The sequence below is a fragment of the Leiobunum rupestre genome, chromosome 7, assembly GCF_980474605.1.
Source record: "Leiobunum rupestre chromosome 7, qqLeiRupe1.1.hap1, whole genome shotgun sequence".
In the NCBI taxonomy this organism is placed as follows: Eukaryota; Metazoa; Arthropoda; class Arachnida; order Opiliones; family Sclerosomatidae; genus Leiobunum; species Leiobunum rupestre.
In genome coordinates, this window is record NC_143390.1 from 42,232,050 (window position 1) to 42,249,952 (window position 17,903).

Consider the following 17,903-nt stretch of genomic DNA (forward strand, 5'->3'; position numbering starts at 1 on the left):
ATGCAGCCAGCCAACTTATAATGAAGAGAGAAAGTCAATCGAAGAGCCCTTTTGTTGTCCTTTAACTATTCTACTTGAATTGCCTATTGCGCACGCTCTGATAAAACGGAAAACTACTTTGTGCTACTTAGAAATCTGTTCCGTTGTGCACTTTAAAAATAATGTTCCTAGAATATGCTGTACTTGTACGCTACCCCCCAAAAAGTAATATATTTTTAACTTCTGCTTTTACCTATTTAGTTATAAGTTTTTGGTGAGATAATAATGAAACATTTGCGTTCAATATACCAACAATTTCAATAATGGTTATGTGGCCACGCCGAAATGTGGCAGATTGAAACAAATTTGGCGGCCACCCCGCAAGCGATCCCGCGATGGAGGGTTGGGGAAGTGAGTTATTTTTTGGGATTATCCATCTACGTAATGATGAAGCATTAACACGAAGCCAACGACGCCGTTGGAGTCACCATCACTCATTGCCCTCCCCCGCCTTCACCAGCGGGATCGTTTTGACCCCTAACCTCTTTTCCCCTTGAATTTCACTTCCCCGCCTTACTGCGGACAAAATTCTCTCCCTTCTAGCTTGGCGTATACGACTAGGCGACTAGGTTTGTGTAACTCATAATGGGTACAACGCATAATTTATCGATGGATATTAACGCATAATTTGATAAAAGGTATAAATCATCAGTAATATTTATTGTGGGTGAAAAAAAATTACTATCAATATATCAAAATGAATAAGGTCAATTGTTCCAAAAGAATCCCATGGAATATCATTATGCGACTACCACAGCAAAGTTATATAGTATATAATACCATAAGCTTATAATTAAGTTTCACAAAAGTGTGTCAGTTTCCTATAAGTTTCTAATGCAAATATTTTACTGAGAGCCACTACTAGAATAATGGCCATACAATTTGGGAGTAGGTCATTAAGCCTATTATGTGCTCTTTGCTGTGTCGACATAGTGAACAGTGCCGAGACTAGTGTCTGGGGCGTAACAAGTTCATTACAGTCACTAGAGTATCTTCTCTTTTTGGGTGTGACGTTAATACTACGTCTCTACACACATCTTTCAAAAATTATTTAGACACATTTATGGAACGTGCTTATCCACTTATGAAGTAAAAGTTCGTCTTGTTCTTCTAGAAAAAAATATCTATTTTGGTTATAGTTACATTATCCATAACACGGGTAATCCATCGTTTTGTAGTTGAGTACTGATCGTTGCGCAACAGCTCAAGCAATGTACACAACTGTTGTTAAATAATTGTCTAATTTTATTTTATTTTTCCAGGTTCAATTCCTTCTCCTAGGATACAAAATTATATTCTGGTAACAGTTGTGTATTTGTTTGTGAAACTTTTAACAAATTATTACAGGGACCTAAAAGGCACCTTCCGCCTACAAGCAGTGACGGCGATCCCGTGGGGGCTCTGGGGCTCTAGCCCCCACAGGGAAAAACAAACGAGGGCAGAGCCCCCACAGAAATAAAATTGAGGAAAAATAGTAATCAGGGAAATATTTATAATCTCACTGCCTTTATTTGGGTCCGAATTCAGTCTTTTTAATGGCTTTAAAAAACGCTTGATGACTTAGGCCTAAGGTGATGCCTTGGATATTAGACGCGAGTAGCACTAAGATGATATAACCGTAAAATTGATTTCGATAGATTCGTCCAAACAGAAAATCGCCGCTTCGTGTACCCTATTTTACCTGAAATACCTTCGTAAAGTATGTGGCCAAGAAAGGCTTAATTATCTATCCAAGTACACAGATATTTTTCTAAAGATATCGACTTATTATCAATGTATTCAATGACGGATGAAATATTAGAAAGAACACTTAAAAAAATATATATACTAGTAAAAATTTTGAGCTGTACATTTTCTTGCTTAAGTTTTAAGTATATGAATTTTTGGATAAAAAAATACTGGCCCGTGCCCCCACAGAAATGTTTTCCGATCGTCGCCGCTGCGTGATAATGTCACAAGAAGATCCTGTTATTAAGCGTCTCCCGTTGTTTTTAAAGATGGTCACTCATTGTGACATGTTTGCGCGCGAACAGTGATTCATATTTTCCCCGATAGAGGGCTGTTGAGATATACTGGAGAGTTAATAGTTACTCTTATTTCAATTTTAATAATGTATATTGTTTTTTAAACCAAAGATTAAACTCATTATAGTTGATAAATCAAGTTGTTGATCTTAGTGAAAACCGAATACTTCATTTCATTAAATAGATTAATTAAATCATTCATTATAAATGTTATTACATTAAATAAATTACTTTCACTAAAAAAATAAACAATTATTGTTTGATTAATTATGTTACAACGAAAATAACATTCGAAGTACCACGGCGCCGTGTAAGGGAATGAGTACCACGTATGATGTTATTTAAAAATATTTTATGAGATTGGATTCTATTGGCCAACATAAAATATATTTTATTTTGGCCATTTCGGCGGAGGTTTCCTATTAAATTGAAAATGTAGTGAAACCGCCCACAGACCAAAAATCTAAAAGGACTCACTGAACATTCCGCCTAAAAACGAGCGTATACGGGGAATCGGGAAATCAGCGAAATGTTTAGTTAATTTTGACAAACTTGTTGTCGTTGCAGTCAATTCTTAAAATAATTCCTGAAAGTTTTGGGAAGTAATAATAATAATAATAATAAGTTTATTCAGATATTTTTTTTAACTATTTTTACATATTATTCCGTTTGGCCAAGTCGGAATGTCCACTTTTAGCCGTGCTTGTTTATACATTTATACTTATCGTACATTTAAAAGGGCAAAAAGAAAAATACAATATATGATTACAAAACTATAGTTAAAGAAAAAAACGTTTACAGAGTTACATCAATATGTTAATGAGTTAAAATTTTACGTAATTAATGTTCGAGCCATTATTTTAAACTCATTAAAACTAATATTTTAGGGCGAATTGAGTTCATTAAATAATTTGGGGGCAATGTAAAATACTGAGTTTAGTATGAAATGAGTTTAGTTTTAATGTTGTGCGCGCACGAGGAACTTCCAAAATATATACTTTCCGCGTGAAATACCTCGATAGTGGACTAAATATCAAATATCAAGGGTATGCCTAACCCTATCTGGTAGGCACCACCACTGCGTGTAGTAGCGCTTCCGATTACAGTGTCAAACAAGATGTCACGGACAATTAAATACACGCCATCCTCCAATGTATTAAAAATATTTTAAATATTAAATTTAAATTTGAACAAATAAACCCAAGAGGAATTTTATCGAAATTGAATTTATTTCAGAAATAAGGTAGCGAAAACCGAACATCGTAATTTAAATTAATTTTAAGACAAACTGAATTTTTCGAGTTACCTAGTTTTGGAAATAAGGTAACAAACGCGTTGGACAAATTATTTCAAATTAATTTTCACTCAAGTCGAATGTTTTTTGGAGTTAGGTGGCGCCGGTATCAATTGGCACGAAATTCCTATATGACAATAGTGCGTACTCCGGTTGTGTGATTCGACGAATAGGTCAGAAATCTCACTTAAAATTAAAATGTCTTAATGCAACCGAAAACTTAGTTCAAAAATGATCAGTACTACTGTACTAGCTAAAAATATCGATTGACGTATCACGTGTCTTTGTACCTCTAACGTACCGCGAGGAATCGTGCGAACACCGGTGGCGGCGGGCACAGAACGTGAAACTAATACACAAAAACAGGGTTGGACATAAGGTACTAGTCACGGCATTTGACTACTAAAATAAATGCTCTGACTACTAAAATTAATCGAAATCTGGGGGCTAACTAGTCAATATGCCTCAATATTCATAAATAATGGCAAATATGGCGTATCATAAATTCATAATTCATCAATTCCGTTTTATTTAAAAAAATCACATCCTGTAACTCGAGTGATAATAAACTCCTATTTTAATTCTGACAAGTAAAGCAAAATGTTGGCTGACCTTCTTGTTTTTATACCCCCAATTTTTACCCCCACTAGTCAGTGACTATTAAAATAAGTTAAGGTAGGAAGCTCACTAGTCAGGACTGCTAAAAAAAATCCTTATGTCCAACTCTGCGCGCAAATCCCTTAGGATTGTGTGTAAAAACGGGGAACACTCAGTCCTCTGAGATTCTTAGTCCGTTCGCCGACCGAGACGCGAAAATTTTCATACTTCCGATACACTAGTGCCATCTGTGGCAATATTAGTAAATCAAATCGAATATATTCAGAATCTCTTTATGCAAATTAACATTTAAACATTATATAATATAATTATCTTAAGATATATCAACGTTTTATTATTTTTATTTTCCGGTGCGTATGGCTTATTCCATTTCTCAGTTAAAATCCGTTGTACGTTTTTCAACGCCAGGGTTTGTTCGCATTGTTCAGAAACGAGATCCTGCGAGCCTCTGCTGGGAAATGGACGAGGGAGTGGATATAAAAAATCTCTTCATTAAATCGGTAGGGTCGCGGCGGGAGTTTGGCAGATATTGGGACCCTTAAGCAAACAGATTAGGGCGGCCACGGTGACATAATCAGGATGGGGAAGGGAGGCTAATCTGGAACATCTCTCTCTCACTCACTCAGAGGGAGAGATTTTATCGGATTAAGAGAGGGGAACTTAATTTTGAAGGCTTTTGATCTTTTGGGCTTTTCAATCACGTTTTATTTGACAATAATTTCTCACCAATTTGACAATTGGCATAACGCTCGTTATGGTACGCGAGGGCAAAAACGAAGCATATGGCGCGAAACCGATAGAGGTGGTGTGTCGCTACCCGGAACCATCTACGAACCCAAAGGTAAAATAATACCCAAAAATTAAAAAAAACAGAGGAAAAGGCGCGTATCAGAGAAACATCATTAACAATAAAGGTCCCGGGAGAGCCCTATAGTGGAGGTTCGTATCCATCTTCCATCTTACTAGAGAGAAAAAACGCTCAGAAACAAGACATCAATCAAATTAAAAATAAAGAGAAATTGTCCGAGAAACGTTTCCAAAGAAAAGGCGGAGCGCAGTTAGGACTTAGAGGAGTGTACTTGGAAAGACGAGGGAAGAAATAATCACTATAGAATTTGGACGAAGAGGTAGAGAGCGAAACTTTTTTCCTTCTTTTTGCGTCCTCTATTTTCTCTTTCTTCTGGCGAAGCTGGCTCTGCAGTGTTATTAAAACTCGCCCAAGCTCGGATTTCAACGAACTGGCGCGCCGTCATTACAGGATCGGATTTCGTCGGTTGGCCTACCTTAGGCCTATATAACTGCTTCGTCGCCGGCCCTTTCTACACAACCCCCCGCGCCTAAACCCCCTCACCATCCAGAAAATCCCCCTTCAACTTCGTCTTTGCCTCGACGCTTAAGGCTAGCGCGCGTATCTGACGCTTCCGTTCGTGGGACCGGTGGGGTAAAATCTGCGGGCGTTTTACCGCTGTTAGGCCGGCGGCGCTCGGTGTTCTATATATAGGGCCGCTTTTCCACTCCCCTTCTCTAATCACCTCCGTCGTCCACCATCCGAGAGTCGGGTTACAACATCCCGCCGTCGTTTCTGCAGCTTCCATCTCCGAGAGTTAGAATCTCAGCCGGAGCAGAATGCGCTCGAAGAGAGTCTACCTTTTCGACACGAATGCTATGGAAACTCCACCAGACTCCACCTACGTCTTTAAGTCCACACGTGAATGAACTGAAGAACGGGTTAAAGTTTGTTCCGTCTTGCTTATAAAATTTTACCCTACTTTCGTAAAACGCACACTTAGCTACTTCTTGATTTCTTCGAGATTGGAGAGTTTCGAAGTGCTATTTTTAAATAAATATTACGTCTATTTGTTCGATATACTTTTCTATATATTGATAACTAAAATAGACCAAAACCTTCGTTAAGACTATACAGTGCTACTTCATTAGGAAACGCAAAATAATGGTATATTCTAGAACGCCAGGCATACACTCGATTTCTTGTAGATAAATAAGGTACCATACGTTAAGCAACTACATTTCAATATTGGTGAACCAAACAAATCTAGGTGGCGCTGGAGCTCCTAGATCTTCCTAGGTAGAGCTTATAATCTACCGCCTGCTTTTGTCAAATTAGAGAAATATGGCTAAGCCTAGGCGTCGTATTTACTCAGTCTCAGTGCCGTATTTCCGCCTGGGCCAACCTAGGCCGTGGCCTAGGGGCCCATCCTTGGAAGGGGCCCTCCAGTGACCGTAATTACTATATTCGAAGGCATAAATCTATAATATCAATCATAATTTATATTGGAGAAATTCCTAGGTAGAAGATTTTGTTTTAAAATTAACAAAATTTCTGTCTGGCGGTTTACGGACGCAGCCTTAAACCGCAATGTTGCATAATTATCGCATATTTAGTCGACGATTGTTAAGAGCTTTTATTTAGTTATATAACCGTAGAGCTCAGACTTCTACGCTGAATCAGGGAAATTCAGGCACAGCCTAGTTCCAGGGATAAGAGTAAATGCAGCGCGTGAAACTCCTTATCTGCCTGTGGACCCAGGATCTCTAAGTTCGGCCCTGCTCAGTCTTATAACAAAAGAAACTCGTAACAATATAAAATTATAATAAAATGCATTATTAACCTTCCATTGCTTTAATTTAATGCATTATAACCCTCCATTGCGGGTAAATGAGTACAATAAAAAGTCGTTACGGTAATAGCATCTGCTAATAGGGCTCTGCGTTAGGATAAGACATTTTTCATTCATTTCTTTAACATCTATATCCGAAAAAGATCCAAATAAAAACTTATTTGTTGCATATAAAATCGTATAATCATCGCGGATAATATCCATAAATAAACAATTAAACGAATTTTTTATGATTAATTGATATTTTGGCGTTTATTTTATCTGTTACCCCGAGCTCTATCGTCTAATACTGTATACCTTTGACTGTCTCATGAAATATCTGACCAAACTTGCGGAATTTATAGAAGAGTCTATTGGTTGCCCTATTTGATAGACTAATTTATAGATCGATATCCAATGTCGAGCGCGTCCATTATGAAAATGAGCGACAAACAGCAGAAGGGTTTGCTCACTAGAATCATTGTGGCTGTCTATTTGAGCGAAATAGCGGATATACAATAACACGGCGATGAGGGAAGGCTTCCTATTGTGGCCAGAAAGGGTCAAAACGCATTATTAGACCGGGTCTTCGCTGAACGGGATCGAGATTGATTCAACTTGTCAAATATATTTGGCTATGCTGGCCAATCTGTTTCGTTTAGCTATTTGTGTACGGGTTCCGCTTACTTGGGTTATATGTAGGAAAATTAAATGACACAACGAAGGTTTTATGATTAAAAAGTTGGATTTTTATTCGATGCTTACATCCGCGCAACTACGGAAAGTTTCTTGATCTCCGCAGCCCAAATCGTACAAACCATCGGCGCATCGACCCCAGTTATTGCCTACAGAAAATGACTTTATTTCATTCCATACGCTTTGATCAAATCATGCTGAAGACCATTAATATATCTCTCATTAGAGAAGTATCCATATTGGCCATCAAAGAGAAATGTATTAACATAAAAAACACATTTTACATGTAAGGGTTTTATCATTGTACATGTTTCAAGCGAATAACATTAGCAGGTTAGGGAAATGGTAGTTTATCTCTATATAGTATATACTTCTGCGAGGAATAACTCGTGTAAATCATCTTAACTTTGAACACCTGTTGAATTCGTTCGAGTGAAAGGAAGAATATTTGGCTTACCACATATCCAGTTCCATTGTAAGACGCACTGAGAACATTTCAAATCGGCCGGTAGCTGCAAAGTGACGGTTACGTTCTTGGACTCGAAGCTGCGATCTAGTTTGAGGCGCAGATCCCCGTTGCTCAACTTCAACTGGTGTTTGTCCAAACATTCCTACGTCAAAATTAAAATTAAATATTTCCAAAATTATATCAAAATTGGCTTGATTAAATTCGTGCCTGGGTGGCATCTTTGCGCTTATCGTTGACTGGACAGATTCGGTATTCGAACCAGCCCAAATGATTGGTGGTCACGTCGATGGTGACGGTGATTTGCTGTCCGCTCTTATATTTCCGGGCGATGATGGCCAATCCGTATTTTCCTCCGGCTTCGTGAAGTCTCGGTTCGGGTTGTTGGTAAGGGTCCCCGCAAATACCGCATTTGTGCTGGTTGGCGTCGTGTTGCACCTGCAACAGTTAGTTTTCAACTCTTAACGCGAATACCAGAGACTAAAAACGTGATGGACTGGTATTCTCACCCCTAAGCCACCGCAGTTACCCTCGTCGTCGGTGAAGTCTTCCTGTATCTCGGGATGCGCTTTGACCAAATCGGGAAACCTCCATAAACTGGCCCTACCCGGAGGTTCGATCATTCGACCGTGTCCGTCGACCGTTCTCAGAAACGTCCATATCACGCCGACGATGAGGAACAAAACTCGAAACATTTGCACGCTGGATGATGAACTTCGAAATTATGTCTTCACCCAGATTCAATCCCATTTTATACATCGCGTCGCCGTTTTGTTTCCGGAGTGACGATCACCTGTTTCCCCGATTTGCCACGAATAAATTACGATTGAAATTCGATCACTCTTCGGGAGGTAAACCCCGAACAATAACTTTCCCAAATATTGTGACCCTCGTTTATTCGGAATTGGCGAAACATCTTTCAATTTTTGTTATGGCTAAAGTCATTTCTAGTGTATTCTTAGGTTGTAGCGTGTGTTTTGACAGATATCATTCTAAGGTGAAAACATTTATCGACCTTGGAGCGATTCGCTTCGAAATAGGAGTATTTTTTCATGGCTCTGCGAATCAATATAGATACCGATGCTTCGCCATCAAGCGGAAAATCTGGGTGAACATTAAGAATCCATTTAGCGTAATGAAGTTTAGAAAGCTAATTTGCGTATCACATATTTTATACCTGTAGGGACTTAAGTCGCGTTCATACGAGCCGTAATTTTCTGTTTCACGCTTTGGTTTCTATAATGCTTTTCATAAAGAGGAAATGCGAATAGAAAGATAAAATAGTGCCGGAATGAACCAGAGCTTTAGTTACGGTTTCCTTGATTGTCTTTATCAGTTGTAGCGGAGGTTTACAATGTCTCTTCCAAGAAGTAACAAGGCGGCCCAGCCATAATAAAATTTCCACATCGGCCAAATGTATGGGCCAAAGGGCCCCAATAGGCATGGCTATCGAGATAAAATTTTATACCTCATGAATCGATTACATATGTGGTCTTAGCGGTTTTCAAGAAAATGAATTGACTGTTTCGCGGGGACTTTTACGCCAGAGCTTTATTCGGGGGACGAAAAAACCCCCATTGATCAACAAAAATGGTTTGGCACTGATATAGATAAAACTAATACCGATCGAACATCGTATCAATAAAATCGTTCGCATGCGCCACCGATGAGAATTGACCGTTTCGCGGGGACTTTTACGTCAGAGTTTTATTTGGGGGGGGGGGGTAGAAAAAACCCCTTTGATTAATAACAACGGTGCTGCTTTGGCATGGTTAGATAGAAGGAACTAATACCAATTGAACGACGTATCAATTAAATTTGTATCGAGTGCCTGGGATGATAAATCGACTTTTCGCGTAGTCTCTTTCGGAGCTAGTGCCACGGTGTATTATCCACCACCACCACTACCACTATCGATAACGTCAAGAGTGAAAATAACAGCCTCAATCCCTCTATAACTAGAGGAGTGAGGCTAAAAAGGACGCAAATTGTCGGAAATGTAAAGCGAGGTGAACGAATTGTACGTAAACAGTATAGGGTTATACAAATTTATCAATTTATATTCGTCAAAATCGTGCGACTGTACAAACGTAGCTATCCGTTCATATATCACAAGAACCAGCGAAACACTCGAGCGAATTTGTAAATAATCTTTAATTTTGCTCAATACATGACGCGACGAGCGTTTAAATGACTATAGATACAATGGACTATAAATAAACTGCAGCCGGGAAAGACGAGCTCTAGACGATGGCCACGTCGGCGCAACCTCGGAAGGTCTCCTGTGGACCACAGCCTTTACCTTGTTTCCCATTGGGACATGTACCCCAGTTGTTACCTGAAACGATGGTTTCAACATAATTAGATCAATTACAAAGCAAAAATAGAGCAGACCCTCAAATATCAAAATTATGTAGATACCATAAGTTTATAATTATTTTTAACATAAGTGTGTCAGTTCTCTATCTTAAGCCTATTTATTTTTAATGAGGGTAATTTCTAGACTGACTACACATTTTTTGTGGATTGTAAACTTAGTCATTATGACTTTTAAGTTTAGTATTTTCATCTATAGGGGCACTTATCATTTTTTGGAATCTAAGTCAAATATACGTCACTCTATATACCTATCAGAAGTTATTTCTACTAACTTATTCTTTTATGGAATAAGACTATAGACTTATGGTTATACGTACCACAAACCCAGTCCCATTGTAAAACGCATTGTTTGCACGTAAGTTGAGGAGGTAGCTTCAGCTTCAGGTTGATCTTGCCAGGTTTGAACGCGGGTACGCTGAACCGGGTACCACTGCCATCGGCGAATTCCAATAAGTTCTGGTCCAAACAGTCTTGGGTTGCAATTTTCTTGCCATCGTTAGTGGGGCACAGTTTGAACTCGAACCATCCGCCGTGGTTAGCGTTGAGGTCAATAGTGACATCGATGGTTTGTCCCTGTTTGTAGGTCTTGACGATGATGCCGTTGCCGTATTTGCCACCGGCTTCGTGTTGGCGCGGGGTGGGAGCGTCGAAGGGGTCTCCGCACACTCCGCATTTGCCCTTGTTGACGTTGTGTTGCCTCTAGGATGAAGGTTATCGTTGCGTGTACCTGATATTAGGTTAAGGCGAGGTTTCCAAAGACGCTTGGCGAACATTTGCCATTCGTCAAACTTGGTCTATTGGGGTTTCCTAGAGGACACCGAATAGCTAACCTTTTTGCTAATGCAAGCGATTTTGGAAACCCAGCTGAAAGTTTTGTACTTACGCCCCATCCGCCACAGTTCAACTCGTTGTCCGTCCAATTGGGTGGGTTATCGAAGCCAAATCGCCACATGCTGGAGCGACTTGGAGGATCCAGAAGCCTTCCGTGACCTTGGACGGTCGCGACTCCCACCAACAACAGAGCAAACAATCTTAAACTTAACCTAACGCTAACCATCGTTAAACCTGATAATGTGTTTACGTTAGCTAGTGATCGCAGTTTTTATAGGTAAACCTATTATCTTCTACTCAATTATCATTTCGTAGATGAGGGACACGAACAATATGACGTACCAAAATATTTAACCTTGTAAAAGCAACTGTTTAGTTCCCAGAGGTTGAAGCTCTCTAATCAAATTATTATCTCTGAATTCATCTGCACATCTGATATGGATCATAAAAATATTGTTTAAACATTAGATCCGGTTACGTAAATACCAAGCGGCTGATAATATCCTGGGTTTAATAGCAAAGCAGGTATGATCTGGAAACTATCCAACACCTAAGAGGTGGTAGTCATCCATGTAATCGGGTGTACAAATCGTAGGTAATCACGATAATTAACTTAAGAAAACCAATGAAAATCCACAAAAATATTGTGTGAACTTAATGAAATTCACATAAGGCTTTTCGAAACTCGGTAATCAGATGTACAAATCTTTAGGAGACTATTGTATACTTTTAAAATTATGTCGATTTAAATAATGCTAAAGTTATATTCAACGGCCAAAATCTGCCTATTTTTATAGGTAGGATTATGCTTAGCTGCGGACGTTAGACATTTTTTAGTAACAATAACTTTATTTGGGAAACAAGTTTAAATTAATTACAAAGCGCGTAGGAGTCACACGAGTCTTACTCTATAGCGATGTCCGAGCAGCCCCTGAAGGTTTCTTGTGGTCCGCAACCCATTCCTTCCTTGCCATTTTCGCACTTACCCCAACTGTTTCCTGTGTCCAAGAAAGAGGAACGTTAGTTCTTATAACTTCTTAACATAAGTGCATAAGCGTGTCAGTTAGTCGAAATAATTACTGAGATCTACGTGTGGAGTGACTTAAAATTGACGTCATACCCAAAAAGATAAGCGTCTAAATTGAGAAAAATACTCAACTTAAAAACTAATCCCTGCACGCGCTTACTGTGACTTAGTTTGAAGTCCACCAAAAACTATGGTTATACTGTACAGGGTGTTTCAAAAGGTTTTGCAAAAATTTGAAGGAGGGGGTGAGTTGAGAAGTAGGCCTGTTTTTCCCCATTTTCCTACGATGAGTTAAAAGAGCGCCAGAGAGCTTCAAAGTGTGGCCTACCAGCCCCTGGAAGTAGGCTGCAACAAGCGCAAAACCAAGCAGCAGGGACTTTAAATACCGTTTACGTTTCCTTTTTTACGCTGGTTACCTCCATTGGTTTACAAAGTCCTTTTTTACCAATCACACGAACCCAAACCTTAATGTTCGATTTCCCTGCTGCTTGGTTTTGCGCTTGTTACAGCCTACATACTTCTCAACTCACCCCGTACAACTCCTTCAAATATTTGCATAACCTTTGGAAAAACCTTGTATTTGTCATTTATCTCAGTAAAAATAAAAAATACAGAAGACACACTTACGCGAAACATAATTATAAACTTATGTTCTTACCACTCGCGAAAAAACTTACCAACTTTCCAGTGCCATTGGAAAACACAACGGGTGCAGGTCAAAGTCTCGGGCAGCTTGACCCTGATTACATTTTTTCCGCCTTTACGTTGGGGAAACCTGGTGCCGGATCCATCGGCCAGTTCCAAAACGTGTTGGTCCAAGCATTCTTGGCTGGCTTCCTTCTTGTTGTCGTTGACCTCGCAAACTCGGAACTCAAAGTATCCTCCATGTCCGGTGGTGACATCTACGTGGACGTCAACCTCTTGTCCAGCCTTGTAGGTCCTGGTAATGATTCCCTTGCCGTATTTACCACCGGTCTCGTGGAGACGAGGCTCTGGTTTGTTCCACGGATCGCCGCAAATTCCGCATTTACCCTTGTTTACATTGTGTTGAGTCTGTAAAATGTGGTCAGAATTAGAGCTTTGTTTTTAAGCTATTTAATTCTTCATATAATATAAAACTTTTCGAAATATATTGAGTGAAATAATATTTATAGGCTATTCTTACAAGAACATAATTCCTTAGTTGACACAAGTATTTAATAAATGATCAGACTTACCCCAACACCACCGCAGTTCAGTTCATCGTCGGTCCAGTTTGGAGGCGTCTTGAAGCCCACTCTCCACATACTGGCTCTGCACGGCGGGTCCATGAGCCTTCCATGTCCACTGACGAGGGAGGTCACGACCCCTAGAAGGAGAACGGCGCGGATAGATGCGGACAACATTGTATTGAGCGAAAAGCGAGTAATATTACCATTTAGAAGCCGCCCTTTTGAAGCCTTTTTTAATCTAATCAAAGTGTCATGAAAAATGTAACAGGAGGTAATATTCCCTGGTGAATTTCTGAATATTCAAAACGCGTCTCGCTCTCTCTCCCACTTCGCCCCCTTTTTCATAGGAAGGTTCCCCGGCTACCTTGAAGATTAATAAGATGGCCCGGCTATCGTCTCGCGATTTAAACAGTGAAACTAATAATTATCCATCAACGAAACGTAATAAAACTAAATTATTGGGGCTAGTAAACCGATTTAGCACCAAACTATCGCCAAATGGGGGATCTTCTAGCCAGGAGCAAAACGTCTTCGGATATTGAAATACATTTTATAGCAAAAAAATCGAAGCGTTCACCCTTGAGCTGTTTCTGAATTTATTAGAGGGGCATTAACTCGGAGCGAAAGGGTTGACGAAAGGGGGTACTTCGAACTATCGGCTAGGGCTCCGACTATTGGGCTACCCTTACTTTTCACCATTGAAAAAATGTTAATAACAATCACTACGGGTGTAACGAGAATTCCCCGAAGGCGTTTAAGTTCCGAAAACTGGTCCAGTGGGTTGTTCGCCAGAAGAATATTGTTTATTTAATTATCTCCCGCGACAAGCCGCGCTTTCCCATTTAACAAAATCAGGCGTGAAATGTTATATCTAATGGAAGCCGCAGAGGTGGCGTGAAATTGAATGGAGAGATTAAGCCCCCGACGTTATGAACTGGAAGGTCTAGGCTTGACGCGTTTCTTCTGGGACGTTTCGTCGAGCTAACGAAGCAGTGCCGTCGAGACGCTTTTTAATAATGGTTTTTGCTTAACGTCTCTTATTAACAGAAACGATAGTTTCGTGTACTAATTACAAGGCTTAATTATCACCGCTTCAAATTCTGAAATGTTGGTCAATGTGGAAAGCGTACTAAAAGATAACTAATTGAAATGACATTTTGAATTTAACTAGATCGAACGGAAACCTATTCTTAAATTTCCATCTGCGGTCTGAGACATCGGAGGTTAAAATTCATATCGTGAGACTAGAATGTGAACGTGCGACCGCGAGAAAAAGCAATAAAGTAAGCACCTAGGAGCAACAAACCCAGCACCCCTTACAAGGAGAACGCAACCGGTCAAAAGTCGTGCATTTTCATGTATACATTTTTCATTGGTTAGACGCTTCAGAGCCTGCTGCCGTCGGAAATGGGAAATTCGGAAATTGTCTTCCCCCTTTTCGTAAAACGTTCAGCGTAAAGGCTTGTCCAATGAAATTTGTACACAACACTGCGTTAGCGTGTTTAAAGGCTAGCTGCGTTCTCCTTGTGTTTGTTGCTCCTAGATTCCACTAACGGCGGTTGACGTAATTAATAATTAATATCAATAGTTTTAATAAATGATGCGATTGCTATTCGCTTCAGTATCAGGTCTGTACAGACAGCCTAGTTATAATTTTAGAATTATAGAAATAAACAAGTCGTCGACTAAAACGCAAAACCACGTAACTATTTGATGGGTAATTTTAAAAAATATTGATTGAAATATTTGAATGAACAAGGCACGTGCTTTTAAAATTTGATATTTTCGCGAATATTTCAGAAATCATCCCAGAATTTAGATAATTGTTTATAGACAAATCACTAATTAATTATAGTTAAGTGGGCCTATTTTTTTAGAATAAACAAATTTTTACCACTCCTTGTATGTTTTCCTGGGAGTTTCGTTCACATCTTAAAATAGGCACGATCTTCCATCGGGGGAAAAAGCAGCCCACATGTAACAGTTAGTAAGAAAGTCGGATACTTCAAGGCGCCTATCAACAGCGAGACGAGTCGCGTCGCGACAGCTGCAAACGGACTGTCGCGCTATTTCCGAACCTGGATTAAGGCGCGTTAAAATCTACAAATAAACATTAGCAACTTTAACTGTTCCAGTGACAAGAAGACCTAGACCCACATACCTATTTTTTTTAGCATCTCGATGGCCCCGCAGATCTCCGATTACCGTCAAAATTCCGAGAGACGAGACGGAAATGTGGCTAAAATTAGAAAATAGTTTTTAGTATCCGCTCGCAAATTAATACCTCGTGGTAAACATCTCGGATTTTACATTGGGTGAACATTTCGAGTCATCTCACGTTAAAAGCCTTTATTCGTCTTAAATTTTGAGAAACATTAAACGATAAATAATCGTGGGCGAAAAGAAAACCAAAATAGATTCACTCTTTCAGTTTTTATTGAAACTTTGTAAAAACAGACATCAAAATTACAGGAAATGACATCTGCCTACACTAAAATTACAAACTATAGGGCCTAGCGGCAGCTGCCAATATAAGAGAGCCATTTTATTTTTTATCATTATTTTCTATAATTTTTAATTTATTTTTTTTAAAGAGAAAGTTCAAATTAAAGCAATGAAAATTTTACAATTTTTCGCGTAAATTTTGAAATTAAACGTTCGTGTTTTCATCTCAAATTCCTGCCATCCAGCTTTCCCGACGTAAAAAGGACAGGCCATATCTTTCTACGTTAATTTCTATTATAATATGTAATTACAAAGATTTTTGTATACAAAAATGTTTTTGTTTTCATGGTTTAAAAACGTGGCAAGAGTTACTTTTTAAAAAAATGGTGGGTTAGAGTAGTAGTAGTTATATACGAAAAAATTGGGCACAAAAAATTTACAAAAGTTCCTAAAATTCTGAAAAAAAAAGTTCTTCAGATCAAAGGCACATAAAACTCGTGGTATACAATGTATTTACTATTAAAATGATTTTTTTTCTTTTAAGAACTACAAATTATATCAAAAACACTTTACTCAAAACCTTTCTTTTTCACAAAAATAAGATTCTAGAAAAAGGGGAATATACACTTTTTCGATAAAAAAATTGTAGGAAGATGGTTTTAGTTTTTAAATTTGTAAAAACTTTTTTTTTTTATATCAAACGGCTATTACAAGATATTCGTTTAAATTTGTTTTTTAAAATCACTAAAAGTTTTTAAAATTTGGCCTTTTTAAAAAAAGGATTAGAGAAAATTCGTGTATATTATTTAGGAAGATGAAAAGCTGGTAGGCAATGCTTATTTTCTTTTAAAAAAGTACAAAATGTTTCTCATTATTTAAATTTTTCCTTAACAAAATTTTGTTTTTATCCAACCGACTATGGCATATAAATAACGTATTGATATTACATCGAAATACACCGTTAAATTCTTTTTTTTTTTAATATATATAACCTACAACTATGGTTTGTTTTTCCTTTTTTTTTAAGATGTGACAGTGTCCAAAGGTTTTTTTTTGCTTTATACCATGAGGGGAAATTGGTATTAATTTCTAAGATTTACAAAAAACAAAAACGCTATTTTTTTTATATATGCGTTTGTTGGACCCACATACTCAAAATCATTGTATTTTCCTTCATTCCAAATACCTTAAAATAACGCAAATAGTTAAAGCTAAACATGGCACTAATGTTTTTTTTTTATTCGATAGCACCCTGTTCAGTTTCAATTTTCTTTTATCCTTATATCAAATAAAATTCAGCGGTTAATTTGTTCATTTAATTAATTTTACAAACTCCATTTCTCTTATTATATACTTGCTTGTGACGAGCTTTAAGACGCAATTCATTTAAACATTACGAGTGGGTGTTTCATTTAAAAAGTTCGTATTCTCGGGTTTTAATCCCGTTAATTAAAAATGAGGGTAGGGGACGCATGCACCAATTTTTTTATTTCTATTTCGTCTTCAAACGCCTCATTGTATTATCTCTATACAAAAAGGATAGTTAATTTCAAAGCAATTAAAAAAAATGTGCCTGTTCGAGATGCGTGTAGTTGAAAAGTTTTTATTTAACATTTTAAAAATTCCAATTAATTGATGAAATGGTTTTGTTAAAAAAACCTTCTCAAAAGATGACAAATTCTCGATTTTTTTTCCTTAAACACTTAAAAAATATCAAAATACATTTTCTGGAAGATCAATATTTGACACAAAATACTGGTTTTCTTTTGGCTTGTTTAACTCTTCTTAAGTAAAAAAAATCTACACAACTTTTACTTTTGAATCAACGAAAAATCGATGGATTTCATTAAAATGACACTTATTCGAGTTTAAATTTTCTGTAATTATTATAGTAGACATTGAAAAAAAAGGGGAAGATTCTTATTATATATCGTTCGTTCATGACTTAAAAAAAAACAATGTAAAGAACCAAAAAGGCACAAAATGTTTGGGCGATTGTCCGTTCATTCTTCAGTACTCGGGGCTTTGACCACCAAAATATTTACTTGGCCGTGTTCTTCAATGTCAGTAACAGGCTAAAGAATAAAAACAGATATTTAGAAAAACGAGATCATCAAGATGTTGAAGGGTTTGCTTCAAACTCACCAGATCGTTACTCGTGGTCCAGTTGCCATCGACCAAAAACTTGTAGTGATATTCGCCCTCGGTCAAATTTAATGCCAAAGCGTGAGTTCCATTTCTGTAAAGAAAAATGT

The 17,903-nt window shown here is 38.0% G+C and overlaps 4 protein-coding genes across 9 annotated transcripts in view; all 4 read right to left on the reverse strand.

Moving 5' to 3' along the window:
• Positions 1-7,320: 7,320 nt before the first annotated feature.
• On the reverse strand, positions 7,321-8,460 carry LOC149936356 (uncharacterized). 2 transcript variants are annotated; one of them, XM_090154194.1, is made up of 4 exons: positions 8,265-8,460; positions 7,966-8,172; positions 7,747-7,900; positions 7,321-7,438 (listed from the first exon to the last, which is right to left on the reverse strand). In XM_090154194.1, the coding sequence occupies exons 1-4, from the start codon at positions 8,448-8,450 to the stop codon at positions 7,344-7,346; spliced, it is 642 nt and encodes a 213-aa protein (XP_090010320.1). In that variant the 5' UTR covers positions 8,451-8,460; the 3' UTR covers positions 7,321-7,343. The 2 variants fall into 2 exon arrangements, with proteins under 2 accessions (XP_090010320.1, XP_090010319.1); XM_090154193.1 differs by having other exon boundaries at positions 7,966-8,193.
• A 1,431-nt stretch (positions 8,461-9,891) lies between these two features.
• On the reverse strand, positions 9,892-11,229 carry LOC149936357 (uncharacterized). Its single transcript, XM_090153082.1, has 3 exons — positions 11,018-11,229; positions 10,452-10,833; positions 9,892-10,093 (listed from the first exon to the last, which is right to left on the reverse strand). The coding sequence occupies exons 1-3, from the start codon at positions 11,189-11,191 to the stop codon at positions 9,999-10,001; spliced, it is 651 nt and encodes a 216-aa protein (XP_090009208.1). The 5' UTR covers positions 11,192-11,229; the 3' UTR covers positions 9,892-9,998.
• A 565-nt stretch (positions 11,230-11,794) lies between these two features.
• On the reverse strand, positions 11,795-13,405 carry LOC149936358 (uncharacterized). The gene is made up of 3 exons (XM_090153083.1): positions 13,210-13,405; positions 12,670-13,045; positions 11,795-11,963 (listed from the first exon to the last, which is right to left on the reverse strand). Exons 1-3 carry the CDS (start codon positions 13,375-13,377, stop codon positions 11,869-11,871), a joined length of 639 nt encoding a protein of 212 aa, XP_090009209.1. The 5' UTR covers positions 13,378-13,405; the 3' UTR covers positions 11,795-11,868.
• A 2,216-nt stretch (positions 13,406-15,621) lies between these two features.
• LOC149936359 (uncharacterized) overlaps positions 15,622-17,903 on the reverse strand; it is a 75,549-nt gene continuing 73,267 nt past the window's right edge. For all 5 annotated transcript variants that reach the window (XM_090154724.1, XM_090154721.1, XM_090154722.1 and 2 more), the window contains 2 exons: positions 17,794-17,887; positions 15,622-17,723 (listed from right to left, as the gene is read on the reverse strand). In XM_090154724.1, coding sequence (XP_090010850.1) covers positions 17,652-17,723; positions 17,794-17,887 — 166 coding nt within the window. In that variant the 3' untranslated portion in view covers positions 15,622-17,651. The remainder of the gene's footprint in view (positions 17,724-17,793; positions 17,888-17,903) is intronic.